Raw genomic sequence first — 25,861 nt, 5'->3', positions numbered from 1 at the left:
AAAAAGAGAGAGAGACAGACAGAAAAAGAGTGAAGGATAAGGCAGGGCACATTGCACCATGGATGAGTGGGTCTGCACAGAACATGCCACTCTCCTGGCTTCTTAACCCCCCCTGCCCCCCACCCCCCACGCTCCAGCAGCCCCTCATCAGGCATTCAGCTGTACGGGCGCATCTTTGACACAAACCCCTATCAGCGCTCACTCCAGCCTCCGACACAACACAGCGTTCCTGGGGAATAACTATCTGTCTGCTTGGATTAAAGGACAGACATGGGGGGGGGGGGGAAGTCACAGAGTCATGGGGCGCAATTTATACACACAACAAACACAATCAGTGTTGAGGAACGCTATTTGCTATCCTATGCTATTTGGCTATATGCCACTCGGCACCGACTGACAGGCGAAACGCAGTCAAAGGACCTCGCAGTCAAAGGACCCTGCGGAACGTCGAGTGAAGGTGAGAAGGACAGATGCATGCAGGCTGTTCATCGAGCGCCAGCTGGGCTGGAGAGTGTGAGCGTTTCGCCGCTACGCATCTCGAGTGCCGTTCAGTCAATGAGTCTAGTGTGAGCCCTCGCCCACAATTACTCAAGAGATGACAATGCCTGGAGCCAGAGGAGCCCCACCCCCCCCTCTCCACCAAATCAATAATGGTCAAATTACAACCAATTGAACGCCCCGCAAATTACCAGCGGCGCCCAAGATGACACACAAAAGAGAGAAATTGCTAAACATGATATTTCTGTCAGGCTGTTTGGCATTCCAATGGAATCCAAAATGAACGCAAAATGTCAGGGAAGATTCGCAAATTAAATAAATGGAAAAAAAGCTTCCCCACTGCTTCAGAGGGCCCTCGGTGCACTGTCCATTTACGACTATTGAATTGGCAGCTCTAAACAACAGTGGTAACTGTGAGAGCCTTCACACTTGGACATCGATTTGGGTTTGGCGATGGAGAGGGAGCGAGGGGATCAATGGATTGATCACTGCTGTGAGCTGTAGGTAATGCTTACACCTCTTAGTGTTAATGGCTCAACTGCAATTTAAAGGTGCTGGGTTGGAAGGCATTATTTGGTGAGCAGGGCAACTGCACACTGGTAGTGAGGCAAAGCTCAGACGAGAAGTACACATTCAGTGTCTGTGTTCAAAACGTTGGGGAAAAAGGGAATTTTAGGTACAAATGCTGACTGTGATTTTTTAAGAAAATCGATAAGGCCTATTTTAAAATTCCCTTCAATTCATGAAACAGCAAACACCACAGTCCTCTGAAACAAAGCAAAAGGTGCTTATATGGATGTCTTGAACTTGCTGTGAACTCAGACCAAAAAAAACAAAACATAGCAAAAGTGTTTGGCTTGAAGCCTTTATTTCCAACTCAATTTAAAAGAACACGGCAGGCAGGCCGGGTTGTATCAGGGTTGTGAGCTTTTGTGAGAGGCAGGAGTGGACAAAAGAATCCTCTCAGGCCAGCCTTTATCTCCCGCTCAGACATGCTCACAATCAACAATACTCTGTTTTAAATTAATCATAACACACTGACCACTACACTATAGGCAGACTTTTTCTTTATGGCCCAGCCTTTACTGACCAAACTACTGACTCTAGAGATTTTCTCCTTATCAACTGTCAGTCACGCATTTTATTTTAGTCACATACGACATGGTATCTCACTCTACACGTTCCAATCAGGCATGACTGCTGTGCTCATACTGTACATCCAACTGCTCACTCTAGCAGACAGCCGAAAAAATGTCCAATCCCATTGGACCGGAGCTGGAACACTGATTGTTACGTCCTTTAATCGGGCATTGTGATCCTTCTCAAACTGCACAACAAATCAGACAGCAATTCGGCAAAAAGAGTCCAAACTTGTTGGATCCGACTGGGCTAAAATCAGGTCAAAAATACTACATGACTACTTTGGTCTTATCTACATCCACAAAGGCCTAAGGTGAAATCTTCCATTCTTAGCCAGTATACTTTTTGTCAAATTCAGTAAAGTAGCTCAGACCGAGCCATGTGCTATTCCAGTTCTTCCAGTGCGCGTTACCTCAGGACCATGGCAGGAGGCAGGGGTGTAATCTGATTAGCTGCTTAGAACCTAAATATCAACAACATATAGCCAGATTGGTGAACCTTGGCTTGAAGGGAGCTATTGATCAGCAGAGGATCCATGGCCATTAGTGAGTACTGCATGGCTCCTTCAGCTCTGGTAAAGGGCTCCTCGGGACAGACTCACTCATTCTCACTGCCTGTCTCTCGTGGGCTCCACGTCAGCCATTTTGAGTCCACCTGCCAGAGCGCGTGTTACCCAGCAGAGGCGAGTGAGAGAGAGGGAGAGAGTGGAGAGGCAGGCTAGCGAATGGCTCTCCTGGCAGCGTCTAATTGAGGGAGAGGTGCAGGGGTCAGACAGTCCACAGAGGACAGTAGCCCAACACAGACATCAAAGGAAAAGGACAGCCAGCCCCAAATTAATTGAGTGTGAGGCACATTGGAGGATTGCTATCTTTTTTTCTCTCTTTTTTTTTTTTTTTTGCTCGTGTGGATAGGCAGGTGAGGGGCTGAGCTGAACATGCCTACGCTCCAAATGAAGGGGCTCAACGGTGCTTCTGAACATACTCCGGCCTGATCGACCCATTTGTATGCAGACTTGGGCTCCAATCCAGTCCCAGCTGACCATGGGAAGGGGGAGAGGGGGAGAGGTGAGAGGAGGGGTGGAGGTGAAGCAAGCGGACGGCCGGCCGGGCAAACGAGCGTTCCTGTGTCCGTACCCTGGCAGGTTGCGTGCTTGAGCTCAGGCGGAGCACCGTGCGTCCCCACGGGTACCCTTCACGCTGCCCCTAAAATAAGCCGGACAGATGTCCTGGCTCAAACAGGCAGAGACAAAGGCACAGACCTGGCCTGCTTTCACACACACCGGCTGTCTTGATTGGACGACTCACAGGGAAAAGTTCAAATCAGCATATAATGGGATGCTTGTTACATCAATTTAGCCTTATCTTTGCTGTTGTGAAACCCTTGCACTTTTAAAAGGACACAGGACTTGTAAAATGGCTCTTTCCTTGACTGGACGATACTTTACAAGTGCAAATGTGTGTTATCTTGAACATGTTAATGTGCTTAGTGCTTACACAGGAGGGACTGGTTAATTGATGTACCACACCCACCTATTGTAGGCTAGTAACCAATGCCTTGAATGATGGTAAATTATGACTCTTTAAAATCTGTACATCGTTGCCATTGACTGTTTGACTCTGAAGAAGACACGTCAAAACGTTAGTTGTTTTGCACTAATTCAAAATCACTTAAAGCTTTGTGTGCTCCGGTCCTGCTTCTTGGTCCTAGATAGACCTGGGGTCACCTCATTGACTTCTGCGTCCTGTTCCGTGAGCACCAACCAGGCTGGAGTGCAAGTGACCACCTTCTAATGCTAATGTGCTTGTTGTTGACCCTACCACACCAGCTCAGCTCGAGAGACAGAAACATAGAAGGAAGAATGGAAGGATGGTCTAACTGTTCATCTACAGTATCCATCTTACTCTCCAAACTAAGAGGCTTTTAGGACATCCAGATTATCGGGCTTGGGTAGAGACAATAACAAGGCTTCCCTGAACCCCTTTACTTTGAGCACGACATGTCCAGTGGGAGAACAGCGCTCCTTTAGAAAACATCAGACCTACAGGCTGTCTGTCCATCTGTCGACAGGCCGCGGCTCTGGCCGTCTCCTACCTGAGGGGAAGTGCTCGTTGATTGGCCAGTTGTCCACCTGCAGCGTGGCGTTGCCGCCGTTCCTGGTGAAGCGCACCAGGTGGTATTTCCCGTCGTTGACGGTGGCGGAGATCTCCTTGACGCTGATGTCCACCGTGCCGATGTTGAAGGTGACGCCCACCTTGCCTTCCTCCTGAAAACAGTGGTCAAGAAGAAGAACGTCTTAAAACACACATGCTCACACAAAATAGCACACACAAGTGCACACACTTCATTTAATACCAGCTACAATAACAGGCTGAACCTTCCTACTTCCAATCCCCTAAACAGCTCTAATTGACTATATCTGTACTTCCCACACATTTCCTTTTCATGCTTATTCACAGGTCACGAACCAAACCCATCCAGCCATCCAGGAAGAGCTGCAGAGATGGGTACACATTGCATTATTTAATGTCATTCCATAAAAATACGCAGGCAGCACAAAAAAAGTAGGGCACTGATGTAACAGTGGCTAATGTAGCTTCTGAGAAGAGCGAAGCAGCAAGGCGCGTTTGGACAGATGCTCGGCCGACTGGCGCCGATATACCCATCCATATGTTTTATTCAGAGCCACTAAAGGGTATTTGTGCAAGACGAGGGGGAGAGAAAAATAGCCAACTCCAACTCCTTCCTGGGTGTGTATACACATTTCATACACTGTTAGATTTATACTCTACTTAAATAATAAGATACACACACACGCACGCACGTACGCACGCACACGCACACACACACACACACACATTTTAGAGAAACATTAAAAAAAAAAAAACGGAAGCATGAGCAATGATGTGAGGCGATTCATTTTTCTATCTCTATCTCTCTCCTCTCTCTCTCTCTCCTCCCTCCCTCTCCTATGTCATTTGTTTTAAACCCCACTGGGAAGCAGGAGTAGTATAATTACCTGCTTTGAAAGGATAGAGTGGAGGGGTCATTTGTCATAACAAGAGCATGCAGATGCACTATGCCCAATTGTACAACAAATGAATCCACTCCTCCCCCATACCCATAGCTACACCTACACCACCCCTCCCCCCTCCCTTACATCCCCCATCATGTATGTGCATCCACCTCCCTCTGTTCCAGACATCATCAACCCCTGTGAGACATCACACACTTGTAAACAACAATGTTGCTATTTAATCGTGACCAAAAGCAATATATGACAAATGCATCACCAGTCTGCCGTATAATCCTCTATTTTCAGTGGTCACACACACACACACACACACACACACACACACACACACACACACACACACACACACACACACACACACACACACATACACAGAAAAGACAAAACAATGGAGAAAAAAGGTGAAAATTGATCTATAGTGACCAAATGGGGAGTGGAGATAAAGCAAACCCAACACACAGGGCACCTGGGCAGCCTGAGGCTGTGGGCCCACCAGAGCACCTTTGGGGCCGGCGAGCCTGTGAGCCCTGTCTGATTATGGCCACAATGAGCCATGATAGCATTGGGACCTCCACGGGCCCCCTGTGCTGGGACACTGGGGGAGCCTCTCCTGCTCTGCTCTCACCCTCTATAGTAATTGCAAATAGTACGCGCAGATGCTCCCCACTGAAGAGAGAGGTGATGATAACAAACGGCTGTCGGTCCGTGTAGTGCAGAGCTGCTGGGGATTTGCCGGAACCTTCCGTACCCGAGGACAGCTCCTCAGGGTTTAAACAATACATCCCTTTCTTGGGTCTGTGTCTGCCTAATCTCTTTCTTTCTACCGGTTCCTTCCCCTCTCACAGTGTGTCATGTTCACTTTCTGTTTTCTGTTTTCTCCCTTTGTTTTTTTTTCCCTTTCCTTTCCTGTCTGGGTTATTCCTGCTTTTTCAGTTCTCCCCATGTCTGCTCTCTCGCTCTCTTTCTTTCTTTCTCTCTCTCTCTCTCTCTCTCTCTCTCTCTCTCTCTCTCTCTCTGCATCCATCTTAGCCCTGTCACTGCAGAGGAGGTGATTGGCATTTCCAATTACACTTCATTGGTCCACGGGCCACAAGGCACGGGAACACTTCATTGTCTTCACTGATACGAGAAAGAAAAATAGTGTGAGAGCAGAATATGCAAAGACACCAGCCACTCCTGCTATTATGCTACTATTTTTTCATTATACAAGTGAAACGAGGGTCACATCTTTCACGAGACACCAGATTATTTCAGTGCCAAAACACGTCAGAACGCATGATGACCCAGATATGACGGGGAACTAGCGCATCACTATTTGTCGCTCCCTCACAAAATAATAAAAATAAAGCGTACGGCCTTGTGTAGTACATAATGTTGCACAGCGGGGTGTGCACGAGCCAGTTTATTGTGAAGGATCTCTTTTAAAGATATGGAAATGGGACCGTTTTGTTGGTGGTGCTTCCCTGCAGCAAGATGGGTAGGGGCTTGGGTGTAAGGAGGAGGGGTTGCATTGCCGGAGTGAGTATGTGTGTGTGTGTGTGTGTGCGTGTCAGGGGGTTATGGAACAGTGACAACAGTAATTTGAGTTTTGGGTGCTGTGCGGAGCCTTAAGCCTGCAGGAGGGTTCCATCGTTCCCCACACGACGCGCTCCCTGACACCCATAATAAGCTCAGCGATCCAATCCCGGCCCGATCAATGCCCTCTAACACAAAGACAGCCCCAGGCAACAAATCACTCACAGGGCCTCTGGCCTCCCAACAAACCCCCAGAACCAGGCAGAGGCATCACTGGGAAGACCACTCGTCAAACCAGCCTCTGTGCCAGATAAGCATCTGATCCACACACGCGAACATGCACATGAAACCCCACTCCTGAAACCCCACTCCTGGGACCATGTGAAAGGGTGCTCTCCACAGGCTCTTGGGTGGACCTTGTAGAGCTCCTGGTAGAGGCTGAGGTAAAGCCGGCCTTTGATATAGCTGGATGCAGACAGTCATCTACGCTCGCTGTCTTTGATTGTGATGGAAGCGAACGCCTTTAAGAAATGGATCTGATGAGCGAGGGAAAACAAGGAGAGAATGCAACATGATTCTACTTAACAGATACGCGGCTGAAATTGAATACATCCTCGCGGGGCCATCAGTAGAGGGGTATCGTATCGTACACGTACCACAAATCCACTAGAGCTCAGATATGGGCTGCAAAAATAGCTTTTGGAGGTTGACATAAAATGACTGTGAAGTCCCCTCTCAGACAGCGGACCCTGTATCGCATGGCCAAATTATGCGCGTATAGATTACATAGCCCCTGACTGCATATCTAAATTTAGTTCCATGCTGGGGAGGCTCGTGAATGGGGCATCAAGGCAATGCGATGGAGGCGGAATCAACTAGAAGGATGAACGATTACGCCACACACACACACACACACACACACACACACACACACACACCACCACCACCATCACAACCACCCACACGCAGCGGAACGACCAGCACAAGGCGCCTCTCCAACACCATCTCATCTATCGGGTCGGTAAGTGAGGGTGATAACCGGCGAATGGCAGGAACATTTGTAGCCCGTTGTAGACCACAGGGCTCCTGGTCATTAGGAGAAGTGATCGTTCTGCCACCGGTCCTCTGCTCACCTATAATTCCAGCATTAATAAAACAGCAGGCGTGGAATGAGAGGTGGAGGGGTGGGTGCATGTGTGTGTGTGTGTGGGGGGGGGCACCTTAATATGTCTGTTGGAACAAATATGCACTCAGAATGCCAGGGAAATAAGCACTGTTTTATAAAAAGCCTGCCAGAATTGCACAGGTTTTGTTCTGGTGTTGGTGTGTATGTGTTTGTCCCTGTGTGTGTGTGTGTGTGTGTGTGTGTGTGTGTGTGTGTGTGTGTGTGTGTGTGTGTGTGTGTGTGTGTGTGTGTGTGTGTGTGTGTGTGTGTGTGTGGCATTTGTGTAGCAATAAAAATACATCTTAGTATGTATGTAAGCATTAACGTGCTGAGTGCAGGAAAATGTGACACATGAGTGTTGTCAGAAGCCATTACGATCGAGGGTGGAATTAATTGTTTGTGAAAAGTCATTCTCACCGGGAGTTGTCGTGATTTATCCAATTACACAATAACAAGGTAAGATTTTACAAGACAGGCACCATGAATAGCCAATGGCTGGAGTTGTTTTCCTCATGAATAGCCAATCACTGGATTTTTTTCCCTCTAAATGCCCTACAGTAGCACCTTTACTACCTCATGCATCGAAACTACTACGCTGCAATATCTATGTCAAAAAGTATTCTACAAGAGAAAATAACTAGTTAATGTATCACCAGAGACAATATATCAGTCTCGCACGATGCAATAAGTATTCGAAAAGGCTTGATAATGGAATGCATCCTTCGGTGAGCACAAAGGCAAAGCTCATAACATTAACCCAAGAGACTCACCAAACAATCCCCCTGGAGGCAAAGCAACCCACAGCACAACCCACACAGTCTCCAGGACCTTATCCCTTCCTCAAGAGTGGCTCCGCCATCAAGATGGAAGCCAAATGGCACTTTACCTAATGCTAGATAATTGAAGTCCATTACAGAGTTTGTTAATGTTCAGGTCTGCCAGTCAATGTTAGCCTCTAACCCTGGATGACACACTCTCTCTTTCTCTCTAACACACACACACACGCACACGCACACGCACACGCACACGCACTCAGTCGCTCACTCACAGACACACAAAAGAGAGGGAGGTGGTGCATATTAAATTCAGGTGTATGCGGCACAGTGGACATTAATGGCTTTGACTCCCACACCCTGCTCAATGTCAACCACCGCAGCGCCACTTTGATCCTCCTTGTGATCGCGCTGCGTCAGAACGATCAATTATTTATTCCCCATTTCCTTTCGTCCGCTCCTCCTCAAACCCATCGCCATATAGACTTCGATGAGCGGAGTGTCTTTTGTATGTGAAAACAGTTTATCAGTAGCTGTTGCCATATTCCCAGTGTACATGGAGGGCCTCACACACATCCTCCATGTTCGTTGTCAAGTACATCACAGTGTTTTTGTGTATGCTACTGATTACATTCAAGGAACCCTGTGTCCCTGTTGGTCCAGTCCACTTCTAATAAGCAGACTTGCTAGCACTGATAGGTCTTTGAGGTCAATTTGAGCTTGTGCACCCACACAGACACTCTCTCTCTCTATCTCTCTCTCTCTCTCACACACACACACACACACACACACACACACACTTATGAAACAAAATGTCAAATTATAATGTATGGTTTACAGGGCTTCACTGATGGAAGCATGCATTTTACATGCCCACAACTACAAAAGCCTTACAGCATTTTCTTTTATTTTTGTGAGAGAATCATTTGCTTCTCTCTGGAATGATAAAGAGTTTTATAAAGAAAACGCTGGTTATCTTTCCAAACATTCCAGGGTCTGCAATGTAGCAATCCTAAGCTCTGATGAATGCCCACAGAGTTTCAATGCTCCTAAATTGCCTTCCTGTGCACCATGGGAGGACTGGGGACCTGATTTCAGACAGCATAATTACAATCCCCCTGCACCGCCGTGAAACCATAACACTCTAGCCCCAGTAATGACTTTCACTGTAGCACGCTTGCCTCGGCTGATAGAGCCATTGTTTTTGACCGGCGTAATTGGGTTTGAACTGGCATAAAGCAGATATCAGCAATGTGTCCACAAAAATGAAAATACGTTGACCCACGTAGTTTTTCATAATTACGCGGGCAGGGCCAGCAAACAGCTGTGCCACGTATGACCACAGATGTTGGTTCATTAAACATAGATATGCAAAGTGGGCCGATAAAGTGTGATTTTTTTTTTTGAGAATAATTAACACAGTGAAGGGACTTTTCAATCTGATCCATCAAGTCTATGGTATTCACATGGGCCAGTCAGCTTCATTAAAAAAGTAAAGCAGAAAAGAGAAAAAAACAAATGGGATTTGTGCTCAGTGGAATCCAGTGCTATGAAAGTCCATTAGCGTTTCGCCTAATGAAATTGAAACAGCTTGGTAATCAAATTGGAATCTGTTTGGCAGATATTTAATTTAATGTGCTGGTGAATTCCACCAATTTCAGAGAGCAGGTTTAAAATTGTGCTGTATAAATCAACCAGGCCCTGTCCTCCTTTTCTTTTACTAATGAAGAGAAACCATTTTCATACGGCAACATTTATATAGCAAACGAGTAACGTTCCCCCACCCAAAGCACTCTGGAACACAGTAAAAAAAAAAAATCTTTTTCGTGGAATAATCTACCTGGAAAAACATTTCACTTGATTGTTTTTACAGTATACAGCACACATGTATCCACATTTCTGCTAATTTTATCCAATAGAGTCCCGAAGCCATGACGTAGCGTTGCCAAGGCAGCAATTTCACTGGATCGAAACAAATCAATCTACCATTAGAAATCACCATAGCGGTGGCTTTCTTAATATATTTCAATCATTTCTACAACGTTTCTAAGACGTTAGTATATTTTTTTTACACTGTAGGAATCACATACTACAACATATATTCATACCAACACGATCAAATTCGTGACTACAGAGTTTTATTTTAGCATGGGTTTCCTCCGTAAAAGAGACCTGCATGTAACTTCACAGCATGCGGTTAAAATCCTTAAATTCACGGACGTGTTTTGGCTTTATTTTTTTGGCAAAAAACGTCGCTCTTTACAGCCACCAGTCTTTGAGAAGACGTGAAATATCCACTGGAATTTAGTTTTTTTCTATTACACCTGCCAGGGAACCCGTGTTATGTGGCTAAGCTGCTGCCTAGCAGGTAAAACACGTTTAAATGGATATATTTATTTTTATTAGCTAGAAATGATGCCACATGTCTATATTCAATGCTATTTATGCCACTTCGGAAGTTTGTTTAGATCCAGTGATTCTGCCGTCATGGAAACGCTACGTCACACTTCGGGACTCTATTGCCTAATTTTTGGTGAGATTTTTTGAGTGATCATATTGACAGAGCTAAGACATTAAGATGCCATTAAAAACAACAGCAGAAACAAACAACAACTATCAAGACAGAAAAAAAACATCCAAATTAACAGGAAGCAGCTAAACATATAGCACAACAAAACAGCGACTACAAACACCAATGCAAACAACACAAATAAACTTTACTGGGCCAGGGACATGGGACAAGTTAGCAGAAGGTAAGACATTGCTAACTACAGGGACAATAGAATGAGGAAATTACTGTGTAGATTACAAATGTTTCTACAAATATCTGCCATAAGTTCCTTGAGAGTAATTTAAGTTGTAGGAAGAGAACAGCTCCTTCTTTTAGCTGGTAGGGATCATGAGATTCAAATTTGAATGACTAACAGATACCTAGGGCTAGAACAAAGACACAGTAGTAGACCAGAGCTGAAACGAAGTAAGCTCAAATGCCATGACTTCACGGCTGACCTTCCCTTTCACGCACCCCGAAGAGAAGACTAGCGAGGTTATGTAAAAAAAGAAAAAAGAGCTTGTCACCCAAATGACCCTTCAAAGAACACACATGTGGTGCATACAGCTCTATTATGTGGAGAAAATGGTATTTCACATTTCTGTTTGAAGTGCCCCCCCTTCACACACACACACACACACACACCTCCTGGCCTTTATACTACACTTCCTTTCATATTAGGATGGCTTAGAAGCAAATGCCTTCACTGAAAGGGTGAGAAAGAAAAATGTGTTGATGGGGCAAATAACAGGGGAGATGCTCGACATTGACAACAGTGTTCAGTGGGAAAGGTCACAGCAGATGACTGCATGCGTTGGCAAGTCCATAAGCAATCATGGAAGACCAGAGCTTAAGTGTGATGCCCCGGTGGTCCTTCAGAGTAATTAACTCCACGGCAGACTCTCTGTCGCCAGTCCTTCGCAAACGCAGCCAAGTGGCGCTTGGGCGTGCTAAGCTTTGAACATCAAGAGCCGTGTGTGGACTCGCGCGCTCACAGGCCCCATCTGCTCATCCACCGTTTCAGGCCTCCGGAAAAAAAAACAAACAAACAAAAAAAAAACAACAACATGGGGATGACACAAACAATGGTGCTCCTCACAGTTCTCAGCTTGATACCAAGAGAGAGATAGAGAGATAGATAGAGAGAGAGAGAGAGAGCACAAGAGAAAGAGAGTGAGAAATGTCACTCTTTTCCAGGCTCCACAACAACGGCCAAAAAAAGAAACGACAAAAATTTGACACAAAGCGGCTAATCCTTGGCGGCCAGAGAGAGGCAGCGGCGCCGCCGCGCTAGGTGAGTGGTTAAGTCCAGCGGTGCAGCGTAAGGCCGTTTGAAAAATGGGCAGCGTGAGCTCATAGAGACATCAGAGGCGTCAATGAGGCAGAAAAAAGGGCCGATGGGGGAAAGGAGGAAAAAAGAGAGACAGGAGCCTCTTTTGCTCTCCCAGCCGCCTCATGCTCTGTGGACGGACTCCATTTTGCTTGCCAAGCGCCAAAGACTGCATTCACAGACTGCTGGCTAGTCTGCTCTGATACATGCTGGACTGTCGGGATAAACGATAAACGCTGTGTGTGTGTGTGTGCTCGTGCACAGGTGTGTGTGTGTGTGTGTGTGTGTGTGTGTGTGTGTATGTGTATGTATGTGTGTGTGTATACTTGTGAGTTTGTGAATAGGTGTGTGTGTGTGTGTGTGTGTGTGTGTGTGTGTGTGTGTGTGTGTGTGTGGTTGTGCAGGGAAGGTTTGAGAATGAGAGAGCAGTGATCCAGTGTGAAATCCAAGGCAGCATGGGATGGTATAGCACACCTAAAAAAAAAAAGCATGGAAGCTGCAGGTATTATGGTGGGAGTGTGAATCACCGCTAGCCTGACAGGAGAGATTACCTCTCACCAAGTGTAAATAGGGATGTGCTGGGCTTGGTTTTTGCACCGCATGAGCACACCGACATGCCAGATTAAAAACCTGTGACCTTTCATTGCAAAGTTTACAGATTATCTATTCACGGACAGTTCCTAAACAAATTGATGGGTTTGAGTTGAATCTGCTCCTTCTTGTGTATGTACTTGGCTTGAGCCTGACTGCTTAAAATTGTATCTGTTTGGAAATGAGGGGGTTACTAGCGCAGGTGGCTAGGCTAGTCAGCTCTCAGCAGGTGTGCCTCACCCATAGAGGGGGGGATCCAGCCCAGCTATCGCCAGCGGGTCAGTTGGGGCCTATGGTGGGCTGGCCAATGAATACTGATGGAAGCCAGCTGCTGGTTTTCTCTAAAACCAACTCCACTGCATCATATCCCCTCCTCCATCTCTAATGCATGACCGCCATCCAGTGCATCATTCCATCTGTCCTCACATTAGCACATCAAAATCCCCACGCCCCCAGACAAACCGGGACTCACGACTCGAATGGATTACATGCTGCAAAAGCCTACTGTATATATGCATCAAGTAAGAGTAAGCAATAAAACGAGTAAGAGAGCGAGTCCAGAAATACTGTAGGGGGTTAAATCAATTTGTATAATGTCTTGACACGGAATAACTGGGAGGATCCTGATAAAAAAAAGAGAGAAAAGCAAATCAAAGAGACTAGCTAGGAGGCTCCGTGAAACACTTGAGATTTGTGTGAAAATCAAAAAGCCCAGAGCTGGACCCCCTGGTGCGAGCTAGCCCAGAACATCTCATAAGAAGTCAGAGAGGAGGCATGAAAACCAAGTTGACCGCCTCGTGGACACTCCACGTAGCGTGTGGTCCAGGTCGTGATGGACCTGATGAAAATAGCCAGAAGACAAGCTGAGTAAAGAGGCTCTTTCAAACGGAGAGTATTTGAGCTCTCAAAAGAAAAGAAAGTTTGAAAAAAAAAAAAAAAAACGAAGACAATGATGGTTTTGATAATGGAGAAGGACTCTATGTAGGTCGGCTGTCTCCCTGCGTCTCTCCGGATGATAGAGGAAAAAAGATCCAGCAATCCAGCGCTGTCATTGGGACTGCTCCACTTCCTCTGCGTGCTCGGCACTTCCTCGCATCCCCTGGCCTCTCTCTCGTCTTACTGGCCCTCCGCCACCTTACAGAAGGATTAGCAGGGCGAGAGCCGCGAGAGCCACAAACACAGAAACACCGACACTTCTGACCAGTGGCGCCATTAAAAACATTTGGTAACATCCTTAGTTACAGTACCATGCTGCGAGGAGTTCTGAGTACAAACAGAAACTGTCTTACACAGGTTCAAACACTAGATACTGCCACAACCAAAAGGAGCTCTGCTTATTTAGTAACGGTTAAAAAAAAAAAAAACAGAGAATATAAAACAAGATTTGTGAGCTGAGAAGATCAAGAGCCATTTTTTCTGCTAACTTCATATGATCAGCTGTGTGGCCAGTGGAATTGCAGACAATTCTGACACATCTTAGCATATAGTAAATAAGTGGACAAATGTGGCCGCTGTTACACATCTTAGCATATAGTAAATAAGTGGACAAATGTGGCCGCTGTCATGGACATTCAGGGCAAGCAGACACTTGGGACTGACACATTTGTAGCGCACAAAATAAGACGAAACTGCGAAAGCGCTCGTAGCGATGACATCCATATTCATGAGGCTATGAGGTCACTCCATTTAAAATAGAGGTGATGTCATGCTATCTCAGGCAAGACACCAGGGAGGACATGAAGAGATAAGTAGTGTGTGTGTGTGTGTGTGTGTGTGTGTGTGTGTGTGTGTGTGTGTGTGTGTGTGTGTGTGTGTGTGTGTGTGTGTGAGCGCGTGTGTGTGTATATGTCACTCAGACACACAAGGTTATTTCAGGAGACTGTCAATGCCCATGGACTCAAGGAGATCAAAGCCTGCTCACTGCAGCACTGGCTCATTCTCTCTGCATGATCGGGCTTGGTCATCAGAAAGAGCGAAAAAAAAAAAAAAAAACATCCCCAAAAAAAAAAACACAACTATTTCGAAAAAGGATCCTATTTTTATTTTTTATTTTTTTATCACAAACAACCGAATGGAATGCTATTCGGGAGACACACCTAAATCCAGAGAGACCTAATTTCCGACTCTCCCTCCTTTAAGCAGCCGACATTTTCAAAAGCACAAATGGGGAGGTAGAGGCCATTATTTGAAAAGCAATCTCATCCCACACGGAAGCCTTCGCCAGAGAAGCCAGTGCCGCTCATTTCAGGGCAGGTCTAAAACACAGAGGCAGGCTAAGCTTTCTAAACACAAACACTCGGCCACTGGGGCTTGTAGTGGAGAGACAATAAGGAAATCACCCCATTTCTCTCCCAGCTCATAAGCCTATTCGAGAGGCTGAGAGAAATAGAGAGAGAGAGGAGAGAAGGAGAGAAAGAAAACAATAAATGCACACACGTTTATACCAGGCAGCCATTTGTCAAGGAAAACAAGTGAGTGAGGCGCAAGCCAAATGCATCTGATTATCTAACTATGCAAATGGCTCCTTTTTAAGCATGGAGCTCTCCAAAGGTCCTGATGTTCTGGAATTTGAAACACAAAGCCACACTTTCTCCCCACTCTCCATCTCTATATCTCTCTCTCTCTCTCTCTCTCAACACACATCTTCGGTTTCATAAGCCCGAGCATAGGAAATGAGTTAGTGAGCATACTAAATGAGCTACTGAACATACTAAGTGAGTTAATGAGTATACTGAAGGGGCTAGTGAGTATATTCAATGAGTTAGTGAGCCTACTGTACGAGTTGGCTAGCATTCCCTTGCAGACGCGCACAGAGACACCCACGGACATTCATTGACCTCAGAGCATGAATGGAAATGGGGGATGGCTGCAGAGGAAGACATGAACAGTGCATGTGCATTAGATAGAGAGAAAGAGAGAGAGAGAGTTTATGTGTGTGTGTAAGTTGTGTATGTGTAATCCTGTGTGCCCTTTTGTATGTGTGCGTGCCCACTCTCAGGTAAAGGAGGCAGTTGGCCCTCCTGTAGGGATGAAGGCATCCAGCGTGCAGCCTTAATGAGCCGCCAGCCTCCTCTGCCCTGCAGCCCTCCCGTCAACAGGAGTTCTGATGCGCTCCAAATCCACCGCTAGCTGACTGAAACAGCCCTCACCAGTAAGGCCTCACAGAGTCTACTCCTATGCTTCACATAACCTAGCCATTACATTTCACCAGACTTGACTCGTCCACATGGATTATTATGATGGATTTTTTATTTGATGAAGTAAATAGGGTTTGCAAAGCTGATGCAAACTGCTCTGACTCGAGTGGTAATTCACTGTAAATGCCATCAGTAGTACATGATCTATTCACCGAACCAATCAACCTCAACCGACATGTTCAACTGGATGGAAAAAAAATATCACTTGTAGGATTTCAAAGGGAAGGTTTCATATGCAGTCATGTGATATGTCCCAAAGCGCTTGCCATCATTTCTGGAGGAGCAGCTGCAAGAAGTCCTCTACTTATGTCAATTAGGCCGCAACTTCATGCAGTGTAGTCAGAAGATGAATGGCTGTCACCTGGAAGCACCCTACTGATACCGAGGCTCTGCCGTCATGATTCCCAGTCAAAAGATCACCGTGAGCCGTGGTGGTGGTGGTGGGGGGGGGGGGGGGGACTTTTCGTTTGACAGGGACAAGAATGAGGAGCATGAGGCAGTGAGTGCAGTGTGTCTAAATAAAATATGAGGAGTTGAGTTTAGCGCCACGGCTCCCACTCTCGTTCCTGTCGCCCCCTATGCATCAGCTGGCCTCCCAGGCACAGAGACCTCCCTCTCGCTCTCGGTCTCTAATGTCCGTCAAGTCATTAGGTGTCCATGTAGTTATTGATGTTGGGCATGTTCATATCGGTCACCTGAACTTGGTGAGTCATACGATAATGGATGGTCAGTCAGAGTGACCACCAGTGTATGTATGTGTGTGTGTGTGTGTGTGTGTGGTTGGGGGGGGGGGGGGGGGGGGGGGTCGACCTTGGGGCATGTCAAAGGCCACGTGTGCACTCCGGGAGAGTCGGGAGTTCATGAGTTTCTCAATTCGATATGTTCCACTGAGGTAAAGGGGTCTGCGACCTTTTATTGGTCGATTCTCCAAACCAATCAGTACACTGTCTCCAGCTTGGCTTTATATAGATATAATCTGGCTTTTTGCGGGAAAGGGGGAAAAAAAACAGCTGTGTGGGTGTCAGTCATTGGAAACACAAGAACTTGACAGGAAACAGGGCATTTATTAAATGATAAAAGACAGATATATGAGGTTGGGGTCAACAGTTGGCATGTACTCTGTACAAGTGTGGCACACATACAGACACTGAACTAACTACAATTATTGTGAAATGGAAGTGCTGATTTTTGTATAGAATCACAGTGTGAGTAGGGTACGAAAGCAAATGTTCACTTAAACGGCCATGTCATGTTATAATCGTGATGGTGATGTAATTGCTATTGCTTCAGAGAGGGCATAGGGACACATGTTCAGTTTAATAAGCAGCTCCCAATTAAAAGGTTTTTGTTGATATTTTGACATTAATTAATTAGCTCAGTGGTTAATTTGTGATCAACATGTGTGATATTGGGCTTGTCAATCTCTTATTCACAACTGTGCTCCTAGGCACCAAGCCCTCCTCGAATCTAATCTGCAGTTAGAGCAACAACACAGCTGTTCACTGACTTCCTTTCAAGTGAAATTTAAAAAGTGTGGCAAATCAGTGAAAACACAAAAGTACTCAGAGACCTTTTTTTTGTTATGTCTGGGAGACTTTTTCTTTTCATTTGATCTCCTTTGCCTGCTTTTTCCCACTCTCTATCTCTCTCTCTTCTTCAGTGAGTGAAAAACGAACGAAAGAAACTTCTTGCTGCTTTCGCCAGCAGGTGCCTAATCCTAAATGAATACATTCGCAGGGAGCCAATCTCTCGGTCTACCGCTGATATTGAAAGCAGCAGATATATTTTTTTTCCCACTTCCAGTAGATTTATTTTCTAATGTTGAAGTTTATCACTTGAGCAACTACAATTCATCATCCTTTCTTGTCGATAATCCGAGACGCAGCCAATTTGCTAAAAGTGCTTCTCTTCTCCGCTATATTTATTTATCTAGCCGTCTCTCTAATGCAACAGAGAGAAAGTAAGCGATGGAGAGAGAGAGAGAGAGAGAGAGAGAGAAAGAGAGAGAGTTGTGGGTGAAGACAGAGAGCTGGTGACAAAGTGACGGTGTTGGTAGGAGTGGAGGTGATAAGGCACGGAGGACCTTGGTGTTCTCGCGCACACTCTCCATCACTTTTTAATGAGCTTGCACTCACACGGGGGGTTACTGCCTTCTGTCAAAATTAGCCCAAGGAGGAGGCGAGATGCAGAATGTGGGCTCTCCTCGGAACACATTCACTAACTGTTTAAAAACACGGAACACCCAGAACTATGGAGAATTCTAATATCAAACCCTCAAACACTCCAATTATGCACACTTAATGCATGTAATAAGCACTCAGACATAGCAGAAAAAAAGTGAATTTAGGCAACTGCCTCCTGAATACATAAAACCTCAGCAGTGATGCAAGATCGATCTGTAGAGATTAAAGCTAAGAAGATAGTTTAATAGGCTCCTGCATGTCTCTGTTGATCATGATAGCATCTGTTTAATGTCACCGCACCCGAAAGGCAGCTCAATGATGAATCAGTCAGAGAGGTGTGGGGGTGGAGGGTGCTTTGGTTTGAATTTCTCGTTATTCTCCCTCTCATGACATGAAACACATGTCAAGGAAGTTGACTTGGACTTCTGCTGCGGGGCATAGTGTGATTATGCCGCTCTGTTTGTCTAATGCTATCAGCTATTACTTGCCTCTCCTTGCCAGCGCTCCTCTTCTGAAGTGCGAACAACAGTGCAATCATCTCACTCCGTGCCCATGGGGGCTGTTGCAAGGTGACTGATCTCTCATCCTGTCTCCCCCACCTGATGCTGGAATATCTTCATTGTCATCAGGGCTTGCCAGCACAACACACTGTGAAAGCTCCTCTCTCTTTCTCTGAGAGCTGAAGGCCCCTGCACCAGATACTTTGTGCACAGCACTGTGTCCCTCCTCAGTTGTCCAGTCTATTTAAATGTCATGGCCCGATCTGCAACGAAACGCTGTAAATAAAGCATCAGAGGAAAAGCAACTCCACCCGATCCTTCTCCAGCCGCAACTTCTCTTTCACCGCATGGGTGATGCAACAACAATGATATTATAGCCTTATAACAAAGATGATTCCTCAGTCTAAAATGCTTTTCCACACTTTAGGACTATGGCCAAGTGATATTACAGGCTAATGTATTCTTCAAAAAGGGACAATAGACTCTCTGCAGAGGGGATAGAATAGATTTAACTCCAGGCCGACTCAGAAAAATGGCCACAACAATACATTTGCCAATGATAGTATATACCTTGTGGGACATAGTAGCCTGACAAAATATGAAAAATGTCTCACAATCCACCAATACTGCACAATGGTGTTATAAGACTAGACTATTCTACCCACTGAGTGCATTTCACAAACACAGTTTCATTCCCTTAAAGTAAAATGCAAAACCACTGGGTCCACTGCAATTTAAAACCATCCATCATGACAATCATAATCCTATTCTACCTCATGCATGCCCGGTCTCCAAACTATAAAAATATAACAAAAATGCTCTCTCCCCAAATGGATGGCATGCCCCAAAAGCCCCACGTATGAAACAGGGAGCAAATCTCATATTTGTAACAGGAATGTCAGGGAGATATATTCATGGTTGGCCACGGATGCAATATTTACCTTGCACTCGTTTCATTTCTCCCTCACACCCCACTACATTCACTTGTCTCAAAATGGGATTTCAATTACCTAGAAACCATACCTTTTCTCCTCCTCCCAACCTCTCTAAATTAAAGTGAAGAAGCTTAAAGCGGGTGATAGGATTCACTGTGCAGCCGCCACAACATGAAGCGTAAACTGGCCTATTAGCCCTCTAAATAAAAAAACCTCTAACAGAATGCCACAAGCCTGAGGATTGTGCATATTCCCTGTGCTTCTATGACAAACTAAAACTTCACTAACGTGCTCACAGGACTTGCTGTATGGTAGCACAAACAATATTGCAGCAGATATTTGCTATAATGCTATACAACCATCACATATCAGATAAGCATGATCCCAAGATGCAGAGATGTGTCTCCAGCACTGAGTGCTATGAAGGTGGAGGACAGAGGCCTGAAATATATTAATTTCCAAAGATAGATGAAAGGATAAGAGAGCATAGAAAGAAGGAAATCGATTATGCTTTCATCTCTTTCGCACCCCTAACCTAATTGCCATTCTAGAAGAGATGTACAACAACGATATGAAAGGCCTGTGAGATGGATACTAACCAGGTTACACTAATGCACAGCTAAGTGAAAGCTGGCTCTACGGTTTTTGAAATGAAACGTCATTGTGTCATAGCATAGTATGGAGTGAGAAAAATGCACTCACTCTCACACACACACACACACACACACACACACACACACACACATACACACATGCACACAAACACACGCACACACACACACACACACACACACACACACACAAATACACAGACAAACACACACATGCACACAAACACATGCACACACACACGCACACACACACACACACACACACATAAACACACACATGCACACAAACACATGCACACACACACACACACAGAGAAACAGCTCAACATATTCAGCATTGACAAAAAAAAAAAAAAAACCCGCAACCTCAGCTAAAGCTTGGGTGACAGCAGATGCCCGCTGCCTCTGATATGACAATGCTGAGGGGCGAATGGCACTCTGCACTCTCTGTGTCTCTCATGTTAAGGCCTGACTAAGGGAAAGCGGCAGAGGCATGGCTCATCTGGAGTAATTGTCACCTAGAGCAATGCACTCTCTAGTGAGCGACTGCGTGTGAATCATGGATAAGCCAACTGCTCCGGCAACACCCTCCCATCCCCTGATGCGCTCACAGCAACCGGCTGAGCTATATATTTACATAGTCATACACTGACACATACACTCAACGTCCACAACACACCTTGTCCACCCAACCGTAGAGAAAAGCTTTAATCTCAGGGTTTGAATGGGTGTACACCTGAGATGGCAGCACTTTTCTTTCAAAAAAATAAATAAATAATAATTAAATTAAATTATAATTTATTTTATTTGTATTATTTATTTATATATATGATTAATGCATCCAATTGGATTTTACATTCCCTGTCTTTGTCACAATCTGTGCTTTCTTCTCCTCTTCCATTCCTGTTGTAGCCTTTCTCTCTTTTTTATTTATTTTGTTCTAGAGAGTGTGTGCAACTCAGCACAATGCTTCATTGGCTCACCTCTAAAACACAGAGAACTCATTAAATGCACTTTCACTGTGTGGCTGCTTTTTTCATTGATTCTAGTTGGACCTCGAAATGATTGTTGAACATGAGGAAGAAAAAAGCAATCGAAGATGAAGAGTCATGCCGGAGTTTATGGAATAAGACAATTTTGTGTGCTAACACAAAACTAGCCATGCGTGTGCCAAAGCATCTAATTGTTTTGACATTCAAATCAATCCTGCCACTTAGTTAAAAAGCAAAATAAAGTTGATTAGATGATTATGTAAATGACTAAAAAAACAACTCCGAACCTAGAAATAGCTAATGGAGAAGACAAATAATTAATGCTAAGCTCTCCGGAATTTCAAAAAAGATAAATGTGAAACCATTTATTCCCCACATATAATGAGCAACTATAATGATTAATTATCCAAACCATCTCCTATGACAACTTTGGATGGGAGCCAAGAGCTTAGCAGAAATCAATACCGAATCATCTAGATAAAAGGTCCCCGACATTAATATCCAATGTACTTTGATTCCCCTCCATCATCAACTTCAGTTCAGATGACCAATTTCTTTGCCAATGAAACATTGTTATTGACGCAATCTAATCTGTATCGTCTGAAAGCTCTCTTTTAGGGATCGACTGGCTATTGACTAAACGGATGGTGGGTTCCTCGGTGTCTGTAAACATGGATAAGTCTACTGTAATTCCTCTTTGGCCTGGTGATGATGGTAGCTGGATGCATTTGCCTGGTAGATGTCACGTTTTAAAAGATTCAGCCATGCTTCAAGCTTTAATGCCTGAATTCAGTTTAAATGAGAAATACAGCACAACTGTTGATGAAAACAACTGAGATTTTTTTTTTTACTTTTCAGAAGATGATTTAATTAATCTGACAGAGCTGATACTTGAATTCTGGCAGAAGTATAATACTAAAATAGACATACGTAGAGAAGTGGAATATCGAATGTCACACTACACCCCCCCCCCCCCCAGTCTATCTCTCTCCTGCTGCAGGATTGGTTAAACTAAATAGATACGGATGTTGCGGGTTTCTATTCACAGACCAGATGGCAGCCTAGTGTTAGCACATCATCACACCGCAACAGACCCATTTCCCCCGCCTATCAGCACTCTCACCTGCACCACCACACAGGACTACGTGCAGTACCTGATAAGAAGTTCATTCTGTTGCCTGTTTGAACAAAAAAAAGTACTTTATTTTCCAGATGCCTTGCTATTAGGATGTGGCAGACTTGCCACATAAAAGTGAAAAATGAATCTAAGAAATGGAGAAGATTTGCGAATGAGGGCAGGCCTGCTGTGTGCAGTGCACTAGCCTTTGGTTTTGCGCACTTCTATTTTTGTTCAGTTCATTTATTTGCAATTCTTTTGTAAGTATAGAGTATGTTCATCAAAGACATACTTCAATTCAGGGTTCAGATCAGGCTTAAGGTTAAGGTCAGTGCTACATTCTTTCATGAGAACAACATTAGTTAATCATGAGCTAAAATTATACCTAAGGCCACTGACAATCACCTCCCCCAACTTTAATCATATGTAGTGAGATATTTCAGTGATTAATTACAATTTTTAACAAGAGACCTCTATCTGAAAGGTCATCCTGATACCATTGAATTTAATCATCACACTGACAATTGCTCCACACACACAAAGTTAGTTAAGTTTCAATGAGTCATAGTTCTTTGAGGTTCTATGCTACAACCGCTGACAACCTTGTACACACAGTTACAGACACAGACAATACATCTAGAGACGAGGCTGTGACTTACGATGTGGAGCATGATGTAGTCTCCCAGTCGCGGGGCGCTGTCGATGCGGACCAGTATCCCGTCTTTGATGGTGCTGCTGAAGCCGACGGCCAGCCGGTCAGTCCGCGTGCTCGGCCTCTCGTTGTTGGGCCACGTGTAGGTGATGAGGCCGCCTCCTTTCCCAAAGATGTATGTAGCCCCCGCTGCAAAGACATAGACAAAAGAGAAGTACAGCACATCAAAATAAGGGTGGTGGTGGTCAAGCGGTCAGTTCAGGGAACTGTTCTTGTAGTTATTTCATTGTAAGCCGCTCTGGAGTGTCAGATAAATTATGAATAATAATAATACTGAATAATAAGCTAAGACAACACTAGGCCCGTTACCCTATTACAAACCCCTAACAAAATCTAAACCCCCAACCCCAAACACACTCCACTGCTCTGCATGGACAAAAGAGATGACCTTGAACCCTTACGATTCTACCGTGGTACTTTAATACATCACCCCACAGAAGATCCTGGGCTCAGTTGGGTTGACCCTGCGTAATACTAAGAGCTTGGCCGAAGCAGGGCTCCTGCAGCTGAGATCAGACTTTCACCTCCGCAGTCCTCCACCACAAACACACACACACGTACACAAGCACACGCACACAAACACACACACACACACACGTACACAAGCACACGCACACAAACACACACACACACACACACACACACACACACACTCTCTCCAGGCAAAAGCAGCACCAGGGCCAGAACTGAGTAAAGTCTGGGCAATCCTCATGCATTAAACATGAAACCCACAAGGCCGAGGAACAAAGCGAAAGCCAGGCGAAGCAACAGAAGGGGGTGGGGGGAGGACAAATCGAAGAGCCTTTCGTCAATGTTAATTTGACAAACACATGCAGGAGAAGGTCATTCAAAATTGGGCAGGGGAGGAACCGCAAACCACTGACCATCTCATTAGGCCACCCACCACAAATTATTCAACAATGGTGATGCATACAAAACAAAATATACCTCACTGCACACAAACACACACACACACACACACATACCTCCAAAACAGGTCAGAGGGTGTCAATTTCTCCAGGATACATCTTTCTTTATTAAGGTCAGGCCTCAGACACAACTGGATTTACACATCCAGAATGCATCCAAAATGCCCCCCTCTCCAACGCACACACAGACACACACACAAACGCAGTAAACATGATGAAGAGATCAAAGAAAGCCGCTTGACAAATCAATATGATAAGAGCAGGGCGAGCTGCACATGTGTGGCGGACGACTGCGCTGCGGTACTCGCTGGAGACCCCGCTCTGGGTGTGGAGCCAGATGCAGCCTTTATTACTTCCTCTCCTCTCCCAGGTTTATCATTTCATCTCCAACTCATCAGAACATCTGGTTGGCTCCGTAAAAAGCCCATCTGTCCACGCGCTCTGAGAGGCGAGAGACAATATGCTATTGTGGTCTGGGAGACAAGAGCCAGCCCTGGAATCTCAGAATCTTCTTACCTTTCATGATTTTTTTTTTGTCCCCAAGCACTGGACATGAGAGTGTTTTGTTTTTTTTTCACCCAATATCACCACACCACATCTGCCCCTCGTAAAACTACAAATGAAGTAGCCTTACATCAATGAGGTGCAGTATTGTTGTGGCTGGTGTAAACCTGCATAACTAACTCCCTTTACCATGGCCAGAGCAGCTACCCCTAACAGATGCCTGGCACATCATCGATGCCTACCTCCTGTGCCTTAGCAACCCCCCCCCCCCCATACCACCAAACCACAGCACCTGCATCCTGGCAACCACTCAAGCGCTAACTTCTGCCAGGGAGCCTCACCTGGACCCTCACAAAAACCAGGCAAAATTCCAACGGCCATGCCAACACACAGGCACACACACACACAAAAACACCTGCTTCATTCCTCCAGTCTCGATAGAGAAATCCCAAATTACCTTGCCACAATTATTTTCTTTAATGAAAAACACCACTTGATGGCATTCATTTTGATACTTCTTTCAACAACCTTGGTACCCTGCCTCGACCTGAAACTCAATGCAGGTTGGAGAATTGTTAAAAAAAATGGTTAAATTGTTAAATTGATTCCTCCCCTTCTGCAGATGTTGTTTTTTTTTTTCGCCAACCCCCCACCCCCACTCCCCCATTTCACGGCTTGCAGGAACCCACATTCAGCCAGTCCCCCCAGGGAGCCAATTATCCCATTCAGCAGATTTGCTGAGCACACGAGGACATCCTTCAGTCACCACATACGTACCCCGGAAAAAAAAAAACTATCTCCTAACGTATCCGATTGGCTCTGCAAGGGCACACTCAGTAAATCTCTACGAGTGAGAAACAGGTATTTACTTCATTTAATGAAATAAGAGCTGCCTAAGACTGGGATCCAATCTATGGGAACAAGAGAGAAGAGAGAGAGAGAAGGAAGAAGGGAAGCAAGGCAAGTCATAGCTACCGCAAACAGAAATCAACATCCCCAACATACTACCATGGTGCTAAGTGGTAGGGTTTTTTGGGTTTTTTTGCGGGGGGTTCACAATATTGGTAGAGACAGTAGAAAGCAAGGTGGATAGTAATTAAGCAACAAATGGACTGCCTTTAATGGACGCTGAAAGCTTTTGCAGCCAGTGTTTTGCACATGAATTCATTATAGGGACTAAATTGCGTCTTCTGCTGGAGTACACGCCACAGTTTGAGGATCTTTAATGGAATTTCCGTCTGGTGCAAAAACTTCATTAAAAAACTCCATTAGGTGAAGCGGCAGATAAACAACCTGAGATGTTTATTATTCAAGACAGCCGGTGAGGTCAACCTCATATATGTATCCTTAAATGTGGAGACGCTCTAAGCATTGAGGAACGGCATATATATATATTTGTTTTGAACTAACACTATGCCCTTCGGAAGTACATTATAGTATGCTAGTCAATCAGTGGCCTTTTACAGCCCTTGTGTCTATATGTCAGTACTGTTTATAAGCTTGTATTCGGCTATGCATTGATTACACCTATCTTTTCATTATATTATGCTAGTTCCTCCTGCTCCCCACACCAAATTAGTTTTCTTA

General features: G+C 45.1%; 1 protein-coding gene across 18 annotated transcripts in view; it reads right to left on the bottom strand.

The window, feature by feature from the left end:
• nrxn3b (neurexin 3b) overlaps nt 1-25,861 on the bottom strand; it is a 217,314-nt gene that overhangs the window by 33,475 nt on the left and 157,978 nt on the right. For all 18 annotated transcript variants that reach the window (XM_042094857.1, XM_042094869.1, XM_042094866.1 and 15 more), the window contains 2 exons: nt 22,789-22,970; nt 3,730-3,901 (listed from right to left, as the gene is read on the bottom strand). In XM_042094857.1, the coding sequence (XP_041950791.1) occupies nt 3,730-3,901; nt 22,789-22,970 (354 nt within the window). The remainder of the gene's footprint in view (nt 1-3,729; nt 3,902-22,788; nt 22,971-25,861) is intronic.

This window comes from Alosa sapidissima, chromosome 6, assembly GCF_018492685.1.
Source record: "Alosa sapidissima isolate fAloSap1 chromosome 6, fAloSap1.pri, whole genome shotgun sequence".
Taxonomy (NCBI): domain Eukaryota; kingdom Metazoa; phylum Chordata; class Actinopteri; order Clupeiformes; family Clupeidae; genus Alosa; species Alosa sapidissima.
The sequence above is the reverse complement of the archived record's forward strand: the minus strand, read 5'-3'. Positions and strand labels throughout refer to the sequence as shown.